Source organism: Mixophyes fleayi, chromosome 10 (genome assembly GCF_038048845.1).
Source record: "Mixophyes fleayi isolate aMixFle1 chromosome 10, aMixFle1.hap1, whole genome shotgun sequence".
Taxonomy (NCBI): Eukaryota; Metazoa; Chordata; class Amphibia; order Anura; family Limnodynastidae; genus Mixophyes; species Mixophyes fleayi.
Genome location: NC_134411.1, coordinates 96,481,124 through 96,503,884, shown reverse-complemented (window position 1 = coordinate 96,503,884; position 22,761 = coordinate 96,481,124). Strand labels below are relative to the sequence as shown.

The 22,761-nt window shown below is 42.4% G+C and overlaps 1 protein-coding gene across 2 annotated transcripts in view; it reads right to left on the bottom strand.

Annotated features, from left to right (window-relative positions):
• The window catches only part of VSTM2B (V-set and transmembrane domain containing 2B), a 46,920-nt gene extending 35,461 nt beyond the window's left edge, over positions 1-11,459 (bottom strand). Inside the window, exons 1-4 of one of the 2 annotated variants that reach the window (XM_075189225.1) lie at positions 11,010-11,459; positions 9,141-9,686; positions 8,197-8,381; positions 5,779-5,811 (exon numbers count right to left, since the gene is read on the bottom strand). In XM_075189225.1, the coding sequence (XP_075045326.1) occupies positions 5,779-5,811; positions 8,197-8,381; positions 9,141-9,222 (300 nt within the window). In that variant the 5' untranslated portion in view covers positions 9,223-9,686; positions 11,010-11,459. Of the gene's footprint in view, positions 1-5,778; positions 5,812-8,196; positions 8,382-9,140; positions 9,687-10,750; positions 10,806-11,009 lie in introns of those variants that run through there. The other variant, XM_075189226.1, reaches the window with a different exon arrangement.
• Between the last annotated feature and the right edge of the window lie 11,302 nt (positions 11,460-22,761).

Sequence of the window (22,761 nt, the reverse complement as noted above, 5' to 3'; positions counted from 1 at the left end):
TTGAGATGCCCAGAGCTGGAACCGGACACTGCTGCGGGCACTCGAGCTTGACACGCCCTGACTGTACATTAACTACGGGCATACGCCCATTCTTCGCCCCTTTCCTTCCCTGAAATCGTAGGCTGCAGCAAGTGTCCTTTGCATTCGAAGATGAATTGAACGTGGCTGCGTTCTGTGGCGTATGGTTGGGTTCTGGGCATGCGTAGAGTAACTGTGCGGATTATACGCACGACATCGTCGTTTATGTCCCTTAATGAATCGGTCCTGCTGTGTGATTTTGAACTAAAAAAAGTTAAATTCAACATGACAGAGCTGAGAGATACAGTGTCACTCTGGTTGGTGGGTTTCAAGGGGATTTGGGAAAAGACCACTTAAAGCAAGGCCAAGGGATAGTTAAATACCACTTCATAGGACAGTTTCCTGCTGGGCTCTGCAGACCATGCATGCAGGACCGTGCACCACCTAACAGGACCCCTGGTAGGAAAATGGTTCAGGTGATTGTATATTAGACGCTAGGGGACATATTTACTAAACTGCGGGTTTGAAAAAGTGGAGATGTTGCCTATGGCAACCAATCAGATTCTAACTGTCATTTTGTAGAATGCACTAAATAAATGACAGCTAGAATCTGATTGGTTACTATAGGCAACATCTCCACTTTTCAAACCCACCAGAAAACTCTCAGCTTGATACATTTACCCCTGAGTGTCCTTTGGAGGCACACAATTCAAGAGTGTCCCTCCAAAATGGGGAGAGGTGTGAGTTTTACATATTAAAGTTTAAGATCTCTTTCATAATCTTTAAGGGGTAGATTTATCAAACCTTAGAAACATAGAATTTGATAGCAGATAAGAACCACTTGGCCCAAATAATCTGCCCATTTTCTAGCCTATGGTAACCTCAAACCCTATTTGATCCTTAGTTCTTTGTAAGAATATTCTTATGTCTATCCCAAGCATGTTTATATTGCTCTACTGTATTACCCTCTACCATCTCTTATGGGAGGATATTCCACGTATCCACTACCCTTTCTGTGAAGTAGTTATTCCTCACATTTCTTCTGACCCTACGTCCCTCCAGTGTCAGTACATGTCCTCGTGTTCTAATACTTCTCTTCCCCCCAGTGTCAGTGCATGTCCTCGTGTTCTAATACTTCTCTTCCCCCCAGTGTCAGTGCATGTCCTCGTGTTCTAATACTTCTCTTCCTTTGTAGAATGTTTCGCTACTGTAACTTGTTATAACCCGTGATATATATGTAAGTTTCTATCATGTCCCCTGTTCCCTTCTCTGCTCCAAACTATACATATTAAGATCTTTTAGTCTTTCCGGGTAAGTTTTGTGCTGTAGACCATGCACCATTTTAGTTGCCCATCTTTGTACAGTCTGTAATGTATTTATATCCTTCTGGAGATATGGCCTCCAGAACTGAACACAGTATTTTAGATGAGGCCGTACCAATGACCTATACAGTGGTATTATTACTTCTTTCTGCTACTGATTCCTCTCCCTATACAACCAAGCATCCGACTTGCCTTCCTCATTGCTTTGTAACAATGCTTACCTACCTTCTAAAACTTAAAAGTGGAGATTTTGTTCATAGCAACCAATCAGATTCCAGCTATCATGTTCTACAATGTACTAGATAAATGAGAGCTAGAGTCTGATTGGCTGCTATGAACAACGCCTCCACTTTTCCGTTTTCGAAGGTTTTTATAATTCTACCCTCAGTGTCAGAGGGAAAACTAATTTTTCACCCAAAAATGAGGGATTACCCCCTATAAAAGTTGTGTTTGAATACAGAGGGGAAGCCATACTTGTAGCATGATAATTTATATTACAGCCAGGACTGTAAGTGTGAGAGGCCAGTAAATGATTACCTATGAGATATATTCACATCTAACCAACTCATTTGAGACAAAGATCTTCCGTGACTCACATAGAGAGCCCTAATTTCAGATGAACTACACTTACATTTCATTCCTGCAGTGTCTGCACCGCAGCTACTCAGAGGTGTCCTATCTACAAACCTTTCCTGCTATCGGGTCACAATCATTAATCAAGCGTAATAATGAGAGGGAGAGAGTTATCTATCTATCTCTACACAGATATCAACCCAGGGGAAGAACGGCACAGATACCTCTTCTCAACTGAACTTTATAACCCCAAACAATGACAAAAATTAATAATACAAATAAATAAACCTTGTAGGAGATGGGTGGGTATGACGAAAGGGAGGAGTCTATTTAGTAAAGCATGTCATTAAGAAGGGTGGGTGGTCCGTATTGTGAACAGTTCACAGTGGGCCAGATTCATCAGCGGGCGTAAGTCCATTTGCGTGAAAAAGCTCTGCGGGTGCACCAGAACGTTACGCCAGTGAACGGTCTTGCGTGCAATTTATGTCTAAACGCAACTGGCGCCACTGCCTGCGTTTCGAAAGGGGGGAACGGGGGAAGGGAGAAAATATACCAAAGAAAAATATTTTTTACAATTATTTTTATGAATGATTGTGGTATTAAAGAGTTGTTCATTTGTTTTATAAAATGTTTTTTTTCTTGCACGTGCTCTGATGAGTCTTTATCTAATATATAAATGCTTAGTGGCGTCTGTGCGTGTGGGAAAAAAAAACAAACAAGTTGCAGCGCCACCTGCTGGGCAGAGTTATACACTGACCTACTAAATTCTTAGTGTGTGTGGGAAAAAAATTTCAAAAAGGGCTGAAATTTGGTAGGGCTCAAACTCATTTTCGTGAGGTAATTTTACCTCATGAACACACATGTGTAGAGGCGTGCGTTAGTGTGTGTGTGTGTGTGGAAAAAACTATTTTCTCAGAAAGGGCTCATCCAATTGACCTGAAATTTGGTATACTGACATTATTTGACAAAAAAATTAGAATAGTCAAGTCAGTTAACTTCCATCATCCCCCCTTCCCCCCGTGGGAGGGGTAGTAAAGGCTAAATTTACAAGTTGAGGGCTCAAACTCATTTTCGTGAGGTAATTTTACCTCATGAACACACATTAAAAAAAACGCTTGCGTCAGGAAGTAACGATCTTCCCCTGAGGAGGCCTGGGATAGGCCCAAATGCATGACAAGAACCTTTTTAAGACCTTAAGCATCTTGATTTGACTAGAATGCATGAGTATCATGCACGGGTGAACTTATATATATATATATATATATATATATATATATGTACATACCCTGTAGTCTGTTCTGGCTGATTACAACTGGCAGGTAAGGTGTAACGTACTTACATCCAGATTCAAGTGGAAGCGAATCTTGAGATCCGCTTGCATTCGAATACGGGCGGACATGCGTATAAGTGACGTGCGTTTTTTTTAAACACAAGTTGCGCTCACATTGCGTTTGAAGATGAATCAGGCCCAGTATGTGCAAATACACCAGTATATCATCCTAAACATGACCTTCCAGTAGAAGCACCTGTCCTCCAACACTCTATTAGCTAATAAATGCAAGGCACATTTATAATTCATACTCTACATGGTTGGTATAGTGATTGCAGGGAAGGATAGATTTCGCTGGGGGCCTTAGTAATGAAATTATTGTTGAATGAGGAATTACGTCTTAATGTTCCCACCTGGAAGACACACAGAGGTCACATCGTCTTCACTTTCGCTCATATTCTGCTAAATATTTCATTAACAACACCAATGAGGGCTTGTACTGTGATCTCGCTCTCCATTTAAATGTAGAATTGGATTATTTCTGAATAACAGAGGAAAAGCTGCTTGTCCTATCTGAAGGGCAGGAGTAATGAGCAGGCAGTAGAGGCAGCTGCCTTGGGCACTTGCAGACTTAGTACATACATGTTAAGCATCGAAGGCAGAAGGCCAGAAAGAGCCATGAGTCATAACACAGGCCCTGTGTCATCCATGGGATATGGGGGGCTGCATGTTTCACCCCACTATCCCATGAATCATTGAGTGGCGCCGTGTGGCAACTTTGTCTTAAGGGCCATCCCCAAAACTCCCATCTGCGATACTTCCACACTCCAAAAACATACTGGTAGGTTAATTGGCTGCTATTAAACTGACCCTAGTCTGCGTGTCTGTCTGTCTGTTAGGAAATTTAGAGTGTAAGCTCCAATGGGGCAGGGACTGATGTGAGTGAGTTCTCTGTACAGCGCTGCGGAATTAGTGGCGCTATATAAATAACTGATGATGATGATGGTGTATTGATTTCTCTTCCATGAATAAAGGACCTGTGTATTCTGCATGACCACGGTCTCACCTTCATCTAGTTTTTAAATCTTATCGTCATTTTAAGTGTTTGCCATTTGTACCCGTTGTGTGATTGTGGCTTAAGCTGTCTAAGCATAATGGACCTGTCATTGTCCTTTCTCCCAGTCCTAACGCTGGAGAGATTTCCTGCTCAAATATCCCTAACTCAAGCCCAACTCATTTACCATCGATCCAAGAGTCAAAGAAGAAAAGCATTAAAAGGATCACTGGCATTTTAGACGACCGCTCTGATCCCCTAATAATATGCCGCTTGTCCGCTTGCTCTTATTAATATGAACTTATCTCCCTTCGCAGAAAGCCGTTTCCTCTTTCTACTCCTGCTTTTATTTCCATCCAGTATAAGAAAAACTCTTCCCAAGCTCAGAGTCCCTCATTTCACACATGAGGAAAATCTAGCGAAAGATTTATGGCCAAATCTAATGTTTTATCGCATCTTTGTCCACTGCTGAAAACACCGACCGCATATTACACACACAAATTGTCTAAAATCCATCTCCAGCTCAGCGACACAGTCCCAGTAGCTGCACACAGGCTCCCGACACCGGCAGCCTGTTTAAATTTAATCAGAAATGCCCACTGCAGTCAATTGCCACTATCTTCAATCATAAATAACTCTCGTTTTCCTACGTTTGCTCGGAGATTCTACTAGGCTTGTGGTGACATTATGGAGATGTGAGCGCAGAGGCTGCGGATTCATCTAAACACACTTGAAATATCCCGGTCTTCCGCTGCTCTTGGAGGCTGTTATTTTCCAGAGAACGCTACATTTTGCAGCAACAAAAATCACTTTCCAACAACCAAAGCTGCATTTAAACAGCCCACTGCATAGGCAAACCGAGGGGAGGGGGGGGGGGGTTCATAGTGCCTGGAAACCCCCCCCCAAGCCTGGGGCACTGTATAATTGAGGTGGCTGGACCCTGCCCCCGCTTCACACGGCTCTGCTCGAAAAGAGAGAGCTGCGTGCCCCTAACAGTAGTGCACGCAGCATTGCCCATGTATATTATAGGGATAGGGAGAGTTGAAGGGCTGCCGAGCACTGTCTAAAATTATAGCCACGCCCCCATGCATGCTGGTGACGCCCACTGGCGGCATGGTGTGGAAACCCCACCCTCTACAAATCCTGCGTTTGCCCCTGCACTCCTTGGACCGTTCTGCACTGAATTCTGCCACAAGGCAAAATACTGGAGCTTGTGTTTTTATATAGGCTGTGTCTCTTTGCAATACGGCGTTCTGTTAAATAGTGCCTCCGGCACCCAAGAGGTTACAGGCCTCTTTAACCCGTTGAGTGACAGATCGCTTGCCAGGCAATCTTGGCTGACCTCTCTGTGGTCATGGGATAAGAGGATTTAAAGACTGAGGCCTCTCGGTTGCATTATAAGAAATGCAATGGTCACTGATTGCATAGATCATAATATTATTATAATAATAAAAGTAATAATATTAAACACACTGAACATCATTGTTGAATACAAACATTATAAAAAATTGTTTTCTTTAAAAAAAGCAAAAAAGACTTACACTGATTTTTGTCCCATCCTTATTCACAATGACCTGAAAGGTAACAGAAAAGGTAAATATTAAGGTTATGATGCATTTGTTGCTGTGGTACAGTTTTTCTAGGGAGTTAGCAGTAGGGGCCGTATTCAGCATAACCCCGATCAGGGCATCTGGTGCGTGAAGCCGTCAGCACGCCCAGCAACGGTGTAGATGTATAACGGCGTTGACTTGTCATTATAATAATCACCATAGGTCTGCTAGGATGGTGTTTACACACGCAAGTAACAGGGATAAATATCAGGACTCCGCTGCAATTGTCAGCTTGTCCTCCCACACAATAAACAAACAGTCATTGCATCAGTTTGCAGTCTAAAGTGTAAATATTAAACGTAAACATACACACAAATAAAATAACATTTATTATACATTTCTATGTGTTATAGTCTTTTGTATTGGCACAGTTGCACCACTAATAGAAGCAGCCTGGGCTGCACTCAACAGGGGAAATATAGACTCAGGGCACAAAATATTGTGACGAAAATATTGGGTTTGAGCCTGAATTAGAGGTTGTGTGTGACAAAGGGAGATTATAGATATAAGGGTATACAGATAGATCTAACGTAGTCTGCAGTGTTGTGTGGTACGTGATATACATAGGCACACAGCTGTAAATGGCTCAAACAGGGCATGATCCCAGGAGCTTACAATCTAAGGGTGATAGGAAAGATTATGTGAGAAGGGGGGTATTGGGACTCGGGAGAAGGACAGGAAGAGACAGAGGGGGAGAGAGAGAGAGAAAGAGAGGGAGTGGATAAGAAGAAAGAGAGAGAGAGAGAGAGTCAATGGAGAGTGTCAACAGTAAATAGACAGGGAGAACCCACATAAATATCTGTATGATGCACTATATGATTTTATATGGCAGGATAGCAATACTGTGTGCAGGCATTTGAGTGAGGCTGTTATGGAGATAGATGGAGGAAGAGACAGAGGGACAAAAACCTAGAGGGAAGGAGGAAAAGAGACAGTATTGGGGCTGCAGTGAGATAGGTGGGTAGAGAGATATATTGAGGAGAAATAGAGGTATGAGAGAGAAAGAGACAGTGAAAGAGAGAAAGAGAGAGAGAGAGGGAGAGAGAGAGAGGGAGAGAGAGAGAGAGGGAGAGAGAGAGAGAGAGGACGAGAGGGAGAGAGAGAGAGAGAGCGAGAGGGGGAGAGGGAGAGAGAGGGAGAGAGAGGGAGAGAGAGGGGGGGGAGAGAGAGAGGGAGAGAGAGAGAGAGAGAGAGAGATAGAAAGAGAGGGAGAGAGAGGGAGAAAGGGAGAGAGATAGAAAGAGAGGGAGAGAGAGAGAGAGAAAGATAGAAAGAGAGGGAGAGGGAGAGAGAGGGAGAGAGAGGGAGAGGGAGAGAGAGGGAGAGAGAGGGAGAGGGAGAGGGAGAGAGAGGGAGAGACAGATGGGGAGGAGCAAAGCGTAAGGGATAAAAAAAGAGAGAAGAAGTTAAAATGTTCTGGTTTGGATATTGCAACTACATATATATGACATATAAATATATATATATATATATATATATATATATATATATATATATATACTTTGCAACATGTGAAGGGTTTATTAATTTTTTTCTCTATCTATCTATCCCTATATATTAGCTCTGTGATTTTTCAGAGGGTCAACTGTATATACAGAATTTAAATGTAAGTAACACAGACATATATATATATATATATATATATATATATATATATATATATATATGTGTGTGTGTATAATATATATAACATATATTATAATGTTCGGTAGCTTGTATGGTGAATTAACTGCGGCTGGATGATCCTGCTCAGGGAACGTGGGCCAAATTATATAAACTTAAATTATTGCTGTAGCAAAGTACTGTCCCTGTATTAAAAAGGGGTCAATTGACTTCTATCTCCAAAATAGCAAATACTCAATTTACAGCGAGGGGAGGGGGGGGGGGGGGGGGGAGCTGAGTGCAGCATCTCATCCTGTGCGATGGCTTTTGGCAGCCAGAGAGCCAGATCCATTCTGTTCCTGCGACTGCCCTCTCCTTGCATACATTTAGTTCAGTGATACCGCCTGTCAATATCTATTTACTTCTATTTAAATAACTAATTACAGAACTGGGAGGCTGCCTGGTGGTTCAGTCAGAATGGATTTATGCTTTAGAAGTGGAATGGGACTACAGAGATCTTGATGCTCCTCTGTGTTTTCATTTTGGGGTGCAGGGAGGATTTGATGAGACCTCCCCTACAAGAGGACTAGAGAGTTGCCTTTTGACTATCTTCTAATGACTCATTGCCCAATCTCTCCCTCTTCCTATTGGCTGTGGCTTGCATTGATCATGAGTCCAAGTAACATTTGGGGGGGGGGGATGTCAATCATGTGTCTTACTGTACAGAAAATGTAGAGTAGTCATTACCTTGTTCCTGCTCCCGGGGGCGGTGATTGCTAGTTCCAGTGCCGTTTCCCTGGCTGCCTCTTTAAGGTACCACCATTGGATTTCCAAAGAAAATGATGTGGAGCCCCTGGCACGGAAAGCACAAGGCATCTCTATGTCATCTCCCTCCCTTATTGTCACATCTTTGGGAACTTCAGTGAATGTGGCTGAGAGCAGAAGACAGAATTACAAGAGGGGGGGGGGTGGTGGTTAACAGTAGAGATTAATAGACAAGATCAGGCCGTTCTCTGGAATAATCAGATCTAGCTATACTCCTGGGTCTCCAGCAGTTTGTTAAATTAGACTCCAGTGGATTAAAAAGTGAAGCAATACAATATTGCCCAGCATCCCTGTCCGGTTCTCCATGAAAAGCAATCTTTGCCTACGTTAACTGATGATGACAGCCCCCCCCCCCCCTCTTTCGCCCACTCCACCACCTTTTCTGCAGACCAGTCCCCTCTACAAAAGAACCCAGACAAAAAAGACGTTTATACTGCACCAGTACTCCCAAATATACCACTGTAACAATGTATCCATACGTTAAATACACTCTGACATTTTATGCTGTCTAAAAAAACAAAAAACAAAGGGCACATAGACCCCCTCAAAACTGAAATGTTCCCACCTGCACAATGACCCAATTACTACCTACAGTAAAACCACCCACAATTATATACATATTTCAGGCTAGTTTTCTCACAGGCATCCAGACGTTATATTGTTCTCTACATTGCTCAAAACTCTCATTTGAATTTCTAATTCTTGCTTCCTAATGCAACAGTGATTTAATTCTGCACCTGTAAAGCTGAATGCCTATTGTAAGTGATTCCTATCCCCCCAAAAAATAAGAATGACTGTTGCTATTACATAGGCTGGATATTAGCTGGCGTTGGATGAGGATAGAAGGGATTTTGTAGAGTACTCACCGTGTACAGAGAAGAACAGGGGAGAATTCAGCATTAGGTAACAGATAGCACTGAACAATCCTTGCTTTTCCATCTCATACATGTCAGTTTTAGGGCAAAGAGGCAGGAGATATCAACACGGACGATGTCCAACAGAGAATTAGGAGATTTCCAATCCCATGGCCAATGTGGAGAAACGACTGGAGGTATAGGAGGAAAGTTACAGATGATATTTCCTCCAAAAATTCAGACCACGCCAAGATGTTCCCGGTTTATAACATCCACATCGAGACCGACGAGATCTCCTCTTGGATCAACTGTGATCCGGAAACAGGATCCCTTCAAGACCCATGCCAATATTAAATCTGTTGGTACAGGAGCTCCAGTGAGTCAACACAAGTCTTCATATCACTCCAAATCACTGAAACGATCGATTGCTTGTTGTTTTCTGACCTGGATTTTTCTCCTTGCACACACAGGCAGGAGATATAACCAAGAGCTGATTTGCCTCATCCAGATCCCCTTCTATCCCTTCTCCTACCTGGATCCACTCTGAGCAAGACAGATCTGTAAGCAAAAACCAAGGGGTGGTTGTTGATGGGGTTTTTTTTTTGTTGTTGTTTTTTTTTTACTCTCCAAAATCCACAACAGTGATCAACCTAACAAAACTGAGCTCCTGCATCCCTATATCCAGCAGGAATTGACCCCCCAGATATCTACAAAAGGTTATCAGGCTCCTTTAGTACCATCAAATAGAGAAGGAGTTTAAAACAGCATCCACTTAGCCCCAAAAAATGCTCATCAGTGCACCACTTCACTAACAGGAGGAGGAGGGAGGAGGAGGAGAGGGCACGTCTGTTTAACCCCTGCAGAGCTGGCTATGGAGGGGCTTTGCTGCTGTACATTATTCAGCTGTGTGTCTCCTATAGCCACCTCCAGGACTGAGGGAGGTGCTGGGTACAACAGACCTCTCTCTTTCTTTACCAGGGGAAGTATGGAAGACTGTTGTGTCTTGCAGGAAGGAGGAGAACTACAGGGGGTGATAAATCAATGTAGCGGGGTATGCACTTGTCGCAACAATAGGAGCATTTAAATGCCTTATTGAGAGTAGATCAACCCAGCTAATGGCTTTGTTAGTGGAGGGGGCAATGAACATCACAAGCTTCCTCTCAGCCCATGAAAACAATCGCATCTAACCTAAAGGTTGGCGCACTTTAAGGAATAATATGCAATTAAAATGATTAACCCCCCTGTGCTCAAATTAATTTAACCCATTACTGCACTAGCCCCTGCTCCCCCTATTAACACAGTTAATGCTTCTTTTCCTATAGCCTGATAAAAGTCATACACAGCATTTAATTTCCATTACAGATGAAATAATCCTGTTGCAGAGATTTCCTCTAGCATCACCAACCCTCCAGTCTAAGCTGCCTTATATTTGGGAGAGAGAGAGACGAAACAGTGTATTGCAGAAGAGGGTCTGCTAGATCACTGTAGAAATAGCACAGAGACCCCTCTATTGGGATTTGCGTATAAGCAACAATACCTCACCTTTTCTATGTATATCCATCAGCCTAATAAACAGAGAGACATCATAAAGTTCTCTCCTATTTATTCTGACTTCCACCTACCTGTACGATTGATACAGACAATATTATGTCCTTGCCCCACAGCAGGAGAGAAAAAAAAATGCAACCCTATTGCAATACAGTGACTTCATTCAAGCACTGAATTAGGGGCTTGGATAAAAGACCCCCCCACCGCATTCAGCCAGTAATATCCAGCTCTACAGACGAGACAGGCATATTCTAGGATTATTTAGGAGTTAAGGGGGAGAGTGGTACCCTTGATAAGCCCCAGCAGTAGCAGCAGACAGAAAAGATAGCTCACCTCTCAGTTCTGCCATGCAGTCTGAAGATGAAGCTGTGTAGCATTGGTGTCTGAGTGAGAGGAATTCCAAGATCTGCAGGGGACGACGGGTTCTGGGGAGGACATCGCTGCAGGTACAATCTGCTGGCAGAACCTGGTTTTATTTGCTGTATTTCAGGAATAAAGGACCTTCCAGTCCCTGCTTCACTCCTTTCTGCAAAGTTAACAGTCAGGGATGTAGCCAGCGACCTCCCTCCCCTGCCTATGCAGTGAGATGGAACAGGCTTGGTGTAGCTAGCAGTGTGGGGAGAGAATTAACCTATTCATATGTGAATTTTACATCATTCTCTTGCAAGCAGTGGGGTGGTTCATGTTATCGGTAGACAGGCTTGTGCCTGCTTCTTACATGCCAATCCCCTGCTCAAAATTTTGTTTTTGCAATCCCTGGACACTGCAGGGGTAGCAGAGATGTCTCTCACAAACAGCTGCTACAGGACTGAGAAAACCCAGGCAGTGTCTCTCTCACAGGGAGGGGGCGTAATGCCTCTAAGTTTCCACTATATGTGACCCCCCCCCCCCATCTGAATTACAGCAGATTCAAAAGGGTCTCACAGATGCAGGGACAATAGGGGGGGTGCGAGAAGGGGAGAATGGGAGGATTAAAAAGAGAAATACAGGAAAAAATATCTAGAGCAGAGGTAGACATATAGCTCTGCAAGCGGTGTGGAACTACAAGTGCCAGCATGCTGGGACTTGTGGGTTTTTGCAGCAGCCGGAGGGCTACAGGTTGTTTCAGCTTGGTCTAGAACTGCAGGGGTAGGAGACCCTCCCAGGAGCCACTGCATTAGAAAAGGAATAATTCAGCATCTGGAAGAAGTCCAGGTCTAAATGTTTATTTAGTCAGGGATTGTAACACATCTGGACTGAAAGCTGCCCCGTGATTTCAGCCAGGTCTGGATGGGAAATCTGCAGCGAGCCATGAAGCTCTCAATTCTAGTAATGTGCAGTCATTGAGAGGCTGTAACATTGGATTGACAGCTGCCTAGAGACTATGGAAAGGCGGGTGTGTGTGTGTAGAGAGAGCGGGGGTAGATGTGGGTGACCTGGAAGATAGAGATGGGGAATATAGTGTTATATTCATCATCATCATCATCACCATTTATTTACATAGTGCCACTAATTCCGCAGCGCTGTACAGAACTCACTCACATCAGTCCCTGTCCCATTGGGGCTTACAGTCTAAATTCCCTAATACAGACACACACTCAAACACAGACAGACAGCAGGACTGATCACCCAGTAGATTTACAGGGTGCAAGGCTTTTGGGGAGAGGGGGGCGCAAGCCAATGTTTTGGTGGTGAAAAATTGTAACGAGGAGAGGTATAAACTGATTTTCATTTTAAAATATTAGAGAAAATTTGTTCTCAAAAGTGAAAAAGGAATCATGAGAGACAAATGTAGTAAGGTTTTAATCTTGTCGAATTCCTATGGTACGGGCTGAAGACAAAGGGGTAAATGTATCAAGCTGAGAGTTTTCTGGTGTGTTTGAAAAGTGGAGATGTTGCCTATAGCAACCAATCAGATTCTAGCTGTGATTTTGTAGAATGTTCTTAATAAATGATAGCTAGAATCTGATTGGTTTTTGAAACCCACCGGAAAACTCTCAGCTTGATACATTTACCCCAATGAGTCATCCTTGGGCGGGTGCTTGAGGAGCGAGTAGGAGAGACAAGGATGGCGACAGACGCAACAGTCCCTGCCACCTCCACTGCGTTACACTCAGTGGCGCTCATTCACCCCTCCGTTCTGCTATACAGTTCTGATTTTAATACAAATGAGGGGCAAAGATCGCTGTGACCCTTCTAAGAGCCGAACAGAGTTGAGTTTGAAAATATGGGAACAAAAACATTGGCGGTGGGGGGGGGGGGGAGGGATGAAGGAAGTTGGATTTTAAATTAAAGATGTGTTCGTGTTTACCTTTCGGGTATTAGCCTAGCGTGGAAGGTGAGGGGGCTGCAAGCGTATTACCCTAGTGCAGCCTAAACCGTTAATTATCACATGCAACTTGGCGCCATTAAGAACATTCAAACGTTTACTACAACTCAGGAATCTCCCCGTCTGTTCTTGTAGAAACAAACTTCAAGCGTGGCCAATATGCAGCCAATGCGATCATTTAAACATTAACAAGAGCACATAAATACATAAAAAACAAACAAAAAAAAACAAACATATATTCATGATAACTTGTCTTGCTACAGTAACCTAAAATACTTAATAATCTTGTCAGTAGACCAGTAATGATTGGAATGATAAAATTTGTCTACTACAGCACAAATATATGTTAGCTTGTGTGTTAGCTTGAAGGGCGCCATTTACTTTCCACTGAAGCAGCGGAATGTTCAGGTTTACCACTCATTGGATGACGTACATCCTATGAAATCAATACATATTAAACCTAATGTACAAATCTAGGGCCATTGAGCAGTTGGAGCAATCTACTATCTCACCATGGTTTCTATTATTATAAACATAATAATAATTATTATTATTATATTGTTTTGTTTATTAAACATCTTTTTCTTATGTGCCTTATATGGGCGAATAATAATAGTAAAAATGGGGGGAAAAGTTTCCCTAATTTTTCCCATAGTTCCTTTCACCCGGTTTAGTGTAACCCCAAATATTTCAACCAAAATGTCATTATCTAGTTGTCCTCAGTTTAGCAGTGAAATATATATCTGGTCTGATGTAATTATAGGCGGATCCATGGCTGGACAGAGAAAGTTTGGGGGACTGGGGTCGATTTAGTAGGTTTTGGGGTGATTGCCCCTAAATTTCCCAAACGCTGGAGATAGGGTTAAGGAGGGTTTAATTTTTTATAATCTTTTCTTTACTTCTCTTGTAATTATTTTTGTCATAGGATCTTTGAAAGCTAATTTATAATTTTGGATAAGCACTGTACAGTGAGGAGAGATTCTGATAGATCTCCCCTGTACACCAGCATTAATAAGTCTTGTGCTATCTGGTCCTGATTTTGGGTTACATATAAGGTGCCTTTATCTCCAGGTTACACTGGATCTGACGGTTCTTCCTTTATTTAATAAGATCAGTCAATATAAATCTCATTATAATTTACTCTACTTTGTCGTACCTCTTTCTACAGTAAATCACTCTATCATATCTCCCAACATGTCTGTCCCCAGTAGCGTTACAGGGGGCGTGGTCATGTCACACCGGGGGCGTGGTCATGTCACACCTGGGGCATGGCCATATCACACAGGGGGTTTGCCATGTCCCCAGACGGCTGCTTACCACACCATGCCACCAGTGGGCATGACCAGCATGCATGGGGGCGTGGCTATAATTTTAGACAGTGCTTGGCTGCTCTCCAACTATTCCTATCCCAATAATATATATGGGCAATGCTGAGTGCACTACTATTAGGTGCACACAGTCTCCCTTTTCAAGCAGAGCCGTGTGAAATGGGGGCAGGGTCCAGCCACCTCAATTATACAGTGGCCCAAGCTTGAAGGGGGGTTTCCAGGCACTAGGAACTCCCCCCCCCCTCGGTTTGCCTACGCGGGTATTGTCTTGGTAGACCTTGGAGCACAGCAATCCCCATCATGCCATGGGAGACTCCCAAATCTCAGATCCCAGACTCCTGGGACAGTATTTGGGCATGGATGGCAATGCAGTGCTGTTCTTTACAGGTGAGTAAAATTTACAAAATTGTTCAGCAGAATTGTATTATTTATTATGAAGATGATTATTATTATTATTAGTAGTAATAATAATAATAGTTGATGATATTATTATTTTCTGATTTTTACTACTATATTTAATATTAATTATTATTATTACTATTATTGCAACAACAACCAAGTCTACATATCTTCCTGTTTTGTTCTATCCATGAAATACTACGCGTGTATCACATACAGCAATCTAAACATAATGGACACATACTTTTATTACTAATAATAATACTTTTTGTTTTTCATTAGATACATGTGAGATTACCTGGACAGGAGATAGTCCGATTCTCTGCTTGTAGTGTTCAGTCTCTATGGAAACATTGCTGTTTCCTTCTTGTTGTGCTTTTTTGTAATTATAATGCTTTCTCTTATTACCGCTCAAAAGTTTAAGGTTAAGTGATATAAAGTCTACACTTAAAATTACTTGTTTGTCATTTCCTCTTTAGAAACCTTTAGTTAAATAAAAATGAAACCATAGATTTTGTGTTACAGAGGTCACTTATTTCACGTTACTTGCTGGTGTTTAGGCACACAATCCTGAATACAATTTCAAATTCTGGCTCTCAACTACGAAGTCCTCCATACTGCTGTTCTCCTTCCGGCATCCTTTATATGACATATGCCCATCACTCTCCCTTATAACCAACTCCTATTGCTACTTTGAAATGTACTACCTCCCCTAATGAGACAAGCCTTTAGAGTTCAACACATGCCCTGAGAACACACCTCTTCAGGGAAGTTTATCATGTTGCCGGAGTATCCTGGTGGTATATTCCTTGTTGCCAATAGTCAACACTACACTTTTGGTGGCTGTTCCATCAATATCTCCAACGCATCACCCTTTTGTTTCTGTGCTTGTATAGAAACTAGCTGGTTGACTAGTTCTTATGGAATTATCTAGTACTGGAAAAAGTTTACCTTTAGAGATTCCTTATACTCCAGCAGAGTGAACAGGTTGAAGTAAAGAGACCTCTAGGAGCGTCAAATCTCCCATTTGCATAAATTCATTTTTTCTGGTTGCCCATTGATAAAATGTACGGTGGGATTTTTTTCTTCCAGAGGACGGTTATATAAGTCTTTGCCGAATTTCCTAAGCTGTTCAATAGAGAACGCTTTTCTTGCCCGTCTTGAAATTATTGTGATGGAGCAAATACAAGGCCAGCTCCTCCAGTAATCGTACACCAGTCGCATCCCTAATGGTATAAATCACATTGTACAAATTTAAACAAATCATAGAAGATATGGCGGAGAGCACCTCTCATGTACACATCCCCAGCACGTTTGAGGAAACTACGGGAAATATTTCATATTCTGGTATGAGAACCCTCTACCATCTCGACAAGATCTTAAAATCAGATTCTGGGAATCTGCTGGAAATGGAACACTTGTGGGTAAAGGGAGATATTCCTTCTCAGTGTTCATCTGATTATGTAAATCCTACTCCAATTTCTCAACTTGCAGAGGTAAGATCTCATCCCCAGGGGTAACCAGTAGATTGCATACTTGCCATAACATACGTGACACTTTGCCTGTGACTGTAGAAAGTTTTCTAAAGGGAGTGAGAGGGCATATGGTGGAATGTTCCCCAGGTCGGGATTCCAGGAAATTTGCAACCCTTAAAATGTAATTGTCTAGGCAAGACTTCAAGTCTTCAAGGAAAGCAAATTCTATTTCATTCAATAAATTTATTATTCGCAACTCAACCTGAACTAATCACGTCTGAATGGACCTCTGATCCATCTCTGAGGAATGGTAAGGTGACCTACTATAGGGTACAGAGCAGTTCATGAGGGCAAAATTAGATCTTACAGTACATTTCCTTGTTGTAGACATAATGGACTATATAGTCAGCTGAGAGCATAGAGAGGGTATATTTGGGCAGCATGGGGGCTTAGTGGTTAGCACTTCTGCATCATAGCACTGGGGTCATGAGTTCGATTCCCGACCATGGCCTTATCTGTGTGGAGTTTGTATGTTCTCCCCGTGCTTGCGTGGGTTTCCTCCGAGTACTCCGGTGTCCTCCTACACTCCAGAAAACATACTGGTAGGTTAATTGGCTGCTATTAAAATTGCCCTTAGTCTTTCTCAGTCTGTGTGTGTGTGTATGTTAGGGGATTTAGATTGTAAGCTCCAATGGGGCAGGGACTGATGTAAGTTCTCTGTACAGCACTGCGGAATTAGTGGCGCTATATAAATAAATAGATGATGATGATGATATTTGTACAGTCTATCCACAGCAAGGTAGAAAGGGGTAGATCACTGTTCAATCTCTGAAGGCAAAGATTAACCTTAGACTGTCTCATCTAGTCTACCACCCAAGTAATCAGCCAGCTCTATAATAAAGGATCATTCTGAACACCCCATTTCCCGTGTATCGCTTTGACGTGATCATAAGATTTCTACGACAGTCAAACCACAAAGTCTGTGGTTAACACCAGTGCTCTAATTACAGAAAGAAAGGGGAATATACTCATAGGGTATATTTTGGAAGAATCTGCGGACAATCATATTACAAGGACATTTACAAGGCCCATTTAAAAAGGGTATTTAGCCGACTGTAATGTGGCTCTTGGCCACAGATTTATTGAAATTGATATTGACATTGGAGAGATTGCCCAAATGAACTAAATTCCAAGGAGAGAGATATGTGGGCAAGAAACAGAGAAGAAAGGCCATCCTCAAAAGCGGCTCTTTTATATCGAAAACCTCCAAGTTCGATACCATGTACATAAAGGTTTGACTGTATCCATCTTAAAAAAGGGTCTAATGTTAGCCCTTTCCATTCCATAATAGCAGAGGGGAAGAAAAGACGACAAGGATTTGGAGTCAAGCCTTTGGAGATAACATGTGTACCCCAAAGCCCAAGAATATTAGGGCGCCCTCCAAAAACACCTGTCCGTCTAGTCAAAGGACCTCTTCACAGCAGTAGACATCAGCATCGGGGGGGGGGGGGGGGGGGGGGTGACCTCTGAATCGACTCTGGTTAATGTACATGGCCTGCTGGTGTTGCCTCTCACCTCTTGGAAAGGGTCAACCCCACCTGCTCCAGACATATGATCTTCGGATGGAGCAAACATAACTAACTAGCTATACTTGTAGCATATATCGAAATTGAGGAAGGAAATAGGTCTGTAACTGGGAGGGAACAAAATGTTCCTGTATGACTTCAAAATGAGCTTTCATGGTTTAAAGACAGGGTACAAGGCTAAATGTCACATTCCATCAAAATGTGGGCCAAGTGGGCACCAAGTTGTTTTTCGTACATTTTATAATAAGATAAGGTGAGCCTGTAAGGACCTGTAGGTAGATTTATCAAACCTTCTAAAACGGAAAAGTGGAGGTGTTGGCCATAGCAACCAATCTGATTCTAGCTATCATGTTCTAGAATGTTATGGTTGCTATGGGCAACAGCTTCACTTGTCCTTTTTAGAAGGTTTGATAAATCCACCTACAGGTCTTTTACTTACAGGTATCTGTCTTAAGACCACCAACCACTCCATTTCGGAGAACGGCATCTCTTAGTCCTGGGCATCCTCCCCCGAAAAGCCTTCAAGAAATTTATAGGTAGATGTGAAGAGACAATGGTAGTATTGGTCAACATAGGTGCTCATCCAACCCAACTTCTTGAAATTTCCATTGGGAAGCTTATAATAGTTGTGGCATCAAACTTGTTGCAAACTACTTTGTTTACCCACTATTTTTTTTTTTAACTTAAACAAAGATCTTCTTTTTTTTTTTTCAAAGACTACATTATCTTTGTTATGTTCTTTACAAATTCTATTTTTGTATTTTGTAAAAGGACAGATGCTTGATAGCATTTCATGTGCTCTCCGCACAGGCTTGCGGCGTGTGGCATTTTACAACACTACCCCTCGCTGTGCCTTCCTGTATTGCTTCATGTCAACAAGGCGTACGCCTCTCTGCATTCCTCAAACTAATTTGACCCCTTTCATGTGGGGTCATGCAGAGAACGGTGAAGCCTCTTGTTGGCTTTCAGAGAACATTGACCTGCGCCAACTCTACAAACACAAAGAACGGTGCAGGACATTCAAATGTTCAAATGCCACAAAGGAATTGTATTTATGGAGTTTGGAGCAATAGACGAATGTCATGTGCATTGTAATATCTGAAAATTAATTGTTAATTATTAAATTAGCCTATATTAACTAGTGTATATATATATATTTAATAATATCAGAAATGTGTAGTGTTAACTTTATTTATATAGCAGATGACAGTCATCTTGGATGACGTAAAATTATCAGTCATTTTTTCAAATACACAGTCACAGTCTATCTTCCGTTTTCCATGGTCTTTTTCCAGGGTCAAACATGATTAAATGAAAAATAAAGTACCTGTTGCCTACACCGATTGGAGATTGGCATTTATTATAGTAAGTATAATATTCTAGTTATTAACTTGATGCAAAGTACACAATGTGCTGTACCCACTTAAGCCAATCAAACGTTCTCTTTCATTGTCCAGCTTGCACTAGGTCAGTCAAAGCTAACTGCTGATTGGTTGCTATAGGTTATTGTGCATTTTAACACCAAGTTATTAAATAACTCCCAGGGGTATATTTACTAAACTTCGGGTTTGAGAAAGTGGAGATGTTTCCCACAGCTAAAATTGAACACATCGTTTTCCCTCCTTCTAAGTTCTCACCCCACCTTGATCTATCCGTCACCGTAAACAAAGCCACCATCTCTGCTGTTCCCCATCTCCGCTGCCTGGGTGTCACCCTTGACTCCTCCCTCTCTTTTTGCCCCCACATTCTCTCTTGCCCAATCCTGTCGCTTCCAACGTCGGAATATTGCGCACATCCGGCCCTTCCTCTCTCAGGATGCTGCCAAAACTATCATCCACACTCTCATCATTTCCCGACTTGATTACTGCAACCTTCTCCACACAGGCCTCCCACTCTGCCATCTCGTTCCCCTACGCGCTATTCTTAATACATCGGTGAGACTTATCTTTCTTTCTCGCCGCTCTTCCTCTGACTCCACTTTCTGCCTTGCCCTACACTGGCTCCCTTTCACCTACAGAAACCTCTTTAAATTCCTTACTGTCACCTACAAGGTCCTCACCCACTTCACTCTCCCTTATATCTCTAACCTCCTCTCCATCCACACTCCCTACCCATTCCCTGTGATCGGCCAATTACCAACGCCTTTCCTCCACACTGATCACCTCTTCCCATGCCAGAATTCAAGACTTCTCCCGTGATGTCTCCTCCACTAGAACATCCTCCCTCCCTCTATCCGTCTGTCCACTAATCTTGGCTCCTTGAAACGGGCTCTCCAAACCCAACTGTTCCTCAAGGCCTATCATCCATCCACATAACCTTCTCCTTCCTTTCTCTCCTTTCCTCCCATCTCCCTCTGTCCCCTCTACTGACTCCTCTCGTGCCCGCTGTCTGTCTCCCCATCCCTTAGTTTTTTAAGTTCCTATGAGCAGGGCCCTCTTCCCTTCTGTCTCAATACCATTTCTTCCTCTCCTACTCCACTGTACCTATTTTACTCGGAGATAGAAGACTTGGTTATAATTGTTTTACCCTGTACTGTGACACCCTGGTATACTGTCTGTACTGTTAATCTGTATTTTGTACGGCCCTGTGGATACCTTGTGGTGCCATATAAATAAATAATAACAATATTAATAATAATATTAATAATAATAATAATAATAATAATATAGCAACCAATCAGATTCCAGGAATCTGGAAAGCAGGAAATTTTGAGTTGGGCCCAAGTGCATTTATAAATGTGCATCTTGCGTAAAAATTTGTCACGTTGCGCGTGCACACAGCACGTATCTGACACTGGTGCCAACGCAGCACCGCAAAGGTGGGTAGACACAAGCTAAGCCCGCCCCATTGAAATGCGTCTTATTTTTGGGTGTGCCGCTCTTTGATACACGTTTCTTACCAGGAGTATATTCTGTGTCTACACAAGATGGGTGCAGTTGTTGGATTTTGATGATTGTGTATATTTGTTGTGGGCGTATCTATAGGATAGAGTTAAGGTCTTAAGATGTGTGTCACTCAAAACAAAGACGAGGGAATACAGGGGGTAAATTGATCAAGCTGCGAGTTTCTGGCAGGTTTGAAAAGTGGAGATGTTGCCTAGAGCAACCAATCAGATTCCAGCTGTCATTTATTCAGTACCTTCTACAAAAATGACAGCTAGAATCTGATTGGCTGCTATAGGCAACATCTCCACTTTTCAAACTTGCAGCTTGATAAATGTATACGCATATTTGTGCAAATGCAAACAGGCAACTTTCTCACTCTAAATCACCAGCCTTAGCTGTCTCCAATGCATAAGAGTACCTTTGTTTAATTCAGCAAAAAGTACACTGCAGTCTGCATGCTGTGTTCAAAACAAGCCTTATTTCAATATAACAGTCATTTAAGTTATATTTCTGCAAAAAATGGACATAAAACCCTGTATGTAAGAGAGACAAAGGTGCTTTCACTTCAATTCAGCGCCCCACTGAGTTCTCTGCAATGTGAAAAGCTGGTTTGTGTGGGGAATGTAAGATTAAAGAGTTTTAATGCCATTTGCATTCAGAATACTGTTTACTATAGAGGACTGTTAACAGTTTTTCTTGCCGATGAAAAGTGTTGATTTATACATCTGACTGTACTTAGTATAAATGGTTTAATGCTTCGGCATAAAATAATGATATGTTTTTCTCTCTCGTCCATTATAACGTAAGTGTTTATCGTGAAATACTACTAATTATTTTTCATCTGCAGCTGTACAGGCAGTCCATCATTTTCACACTTGGAATCTTACAATTATAATTTAAGAGAAATAGTTTTTAAAGAGGGCCTCCACCTGCAATAAGGTTTAAAGGGACTCTAAACTCATATTTCTTATTTTCCCTCTTGAATTTGTCTAATGAAAATATTAAGGAATAAATGCATAATATATAATCTTTTAGGAGATTAGCACCTATGATGTAAATCTGCTTGCAGAGCCCACAGGTTAGTAGTGCTAACCCATTGTTTGCCTTCTCTTCCCCAGAATCTCTTTATCTCCACCCAAACGTCTCCTGTCAACTGAGGTGTGTTTATTTTTTTAACGGTAGATTGGGGGGTGAAGCTTAATGGAAGGGATGTTGATCCACTAGGGCAGGGGCTGATGTGCCTGAATAAACATTTTTGAATGTACAGAGCAGAGGAAGATATGAATAAAGGAAGATAATAATTAATAATATTAATAATAATAATAATAATAATAGTAATAATACAATTTCTATTCAATTGATTGTTACCAAGAGCTAGGTAGTGAGAATCTTCTAAACAGCTGGGGTCAGTCTAAATATATTAGACTATCGTTCTTTGGCTTTTGCAAGGGGGGGGGGGAGGGATTTGCAAGGAATATTAACGATCAATGTAGTTCTTCAATGTTTTGGGTCATGACAAGAATTACTGCCTATTTTCTTATAGCTCCCCTCTAGGAGGAGACTTACGTTAGAGCACCCCTTCCCTGCCTGTGGCCCCACTTCTGGCGCCAGTGTAGATGAGCGCAACTCTGCCAGCGGCGCACGGAGGATTGTCGGGGGGGGGGTTTCCCCCCGCCGACCCAAAAACAAAAACAAAAAAAACCAAAACGAGAGAGAGCTGCTCCGTTTCGCCAGCGCTGTCCTATACAGCAGCCGCGGCGCTGTCTAAGAAGCGTCTGCGGCGGTGCTGTATACAATACAGCACCGCCGCGGACGCTTCTTTGCAAGCCGCGGCTGCTGTATAGGACAGTGGCCACTTAGTTAGCGCAGGGGGGGGGGGTTTCTTGAGACTCAGAAACCCCCCCTGCGTGCGCCACTGTCTGCATAGGCTAAGGTGCTTGCAAGTTTTTTTGCATGCATGCGCAGAGCGGATTCACGCAATTTACACTACACAAAAAGGCACACTTCGACTGGTTTGTATCAGGCCCGTTGACTCTAATAAATACATTGTTTACTTGTCCTGTCATTATAGCTGCAGATTGTGTATACATCACACACCACTGTC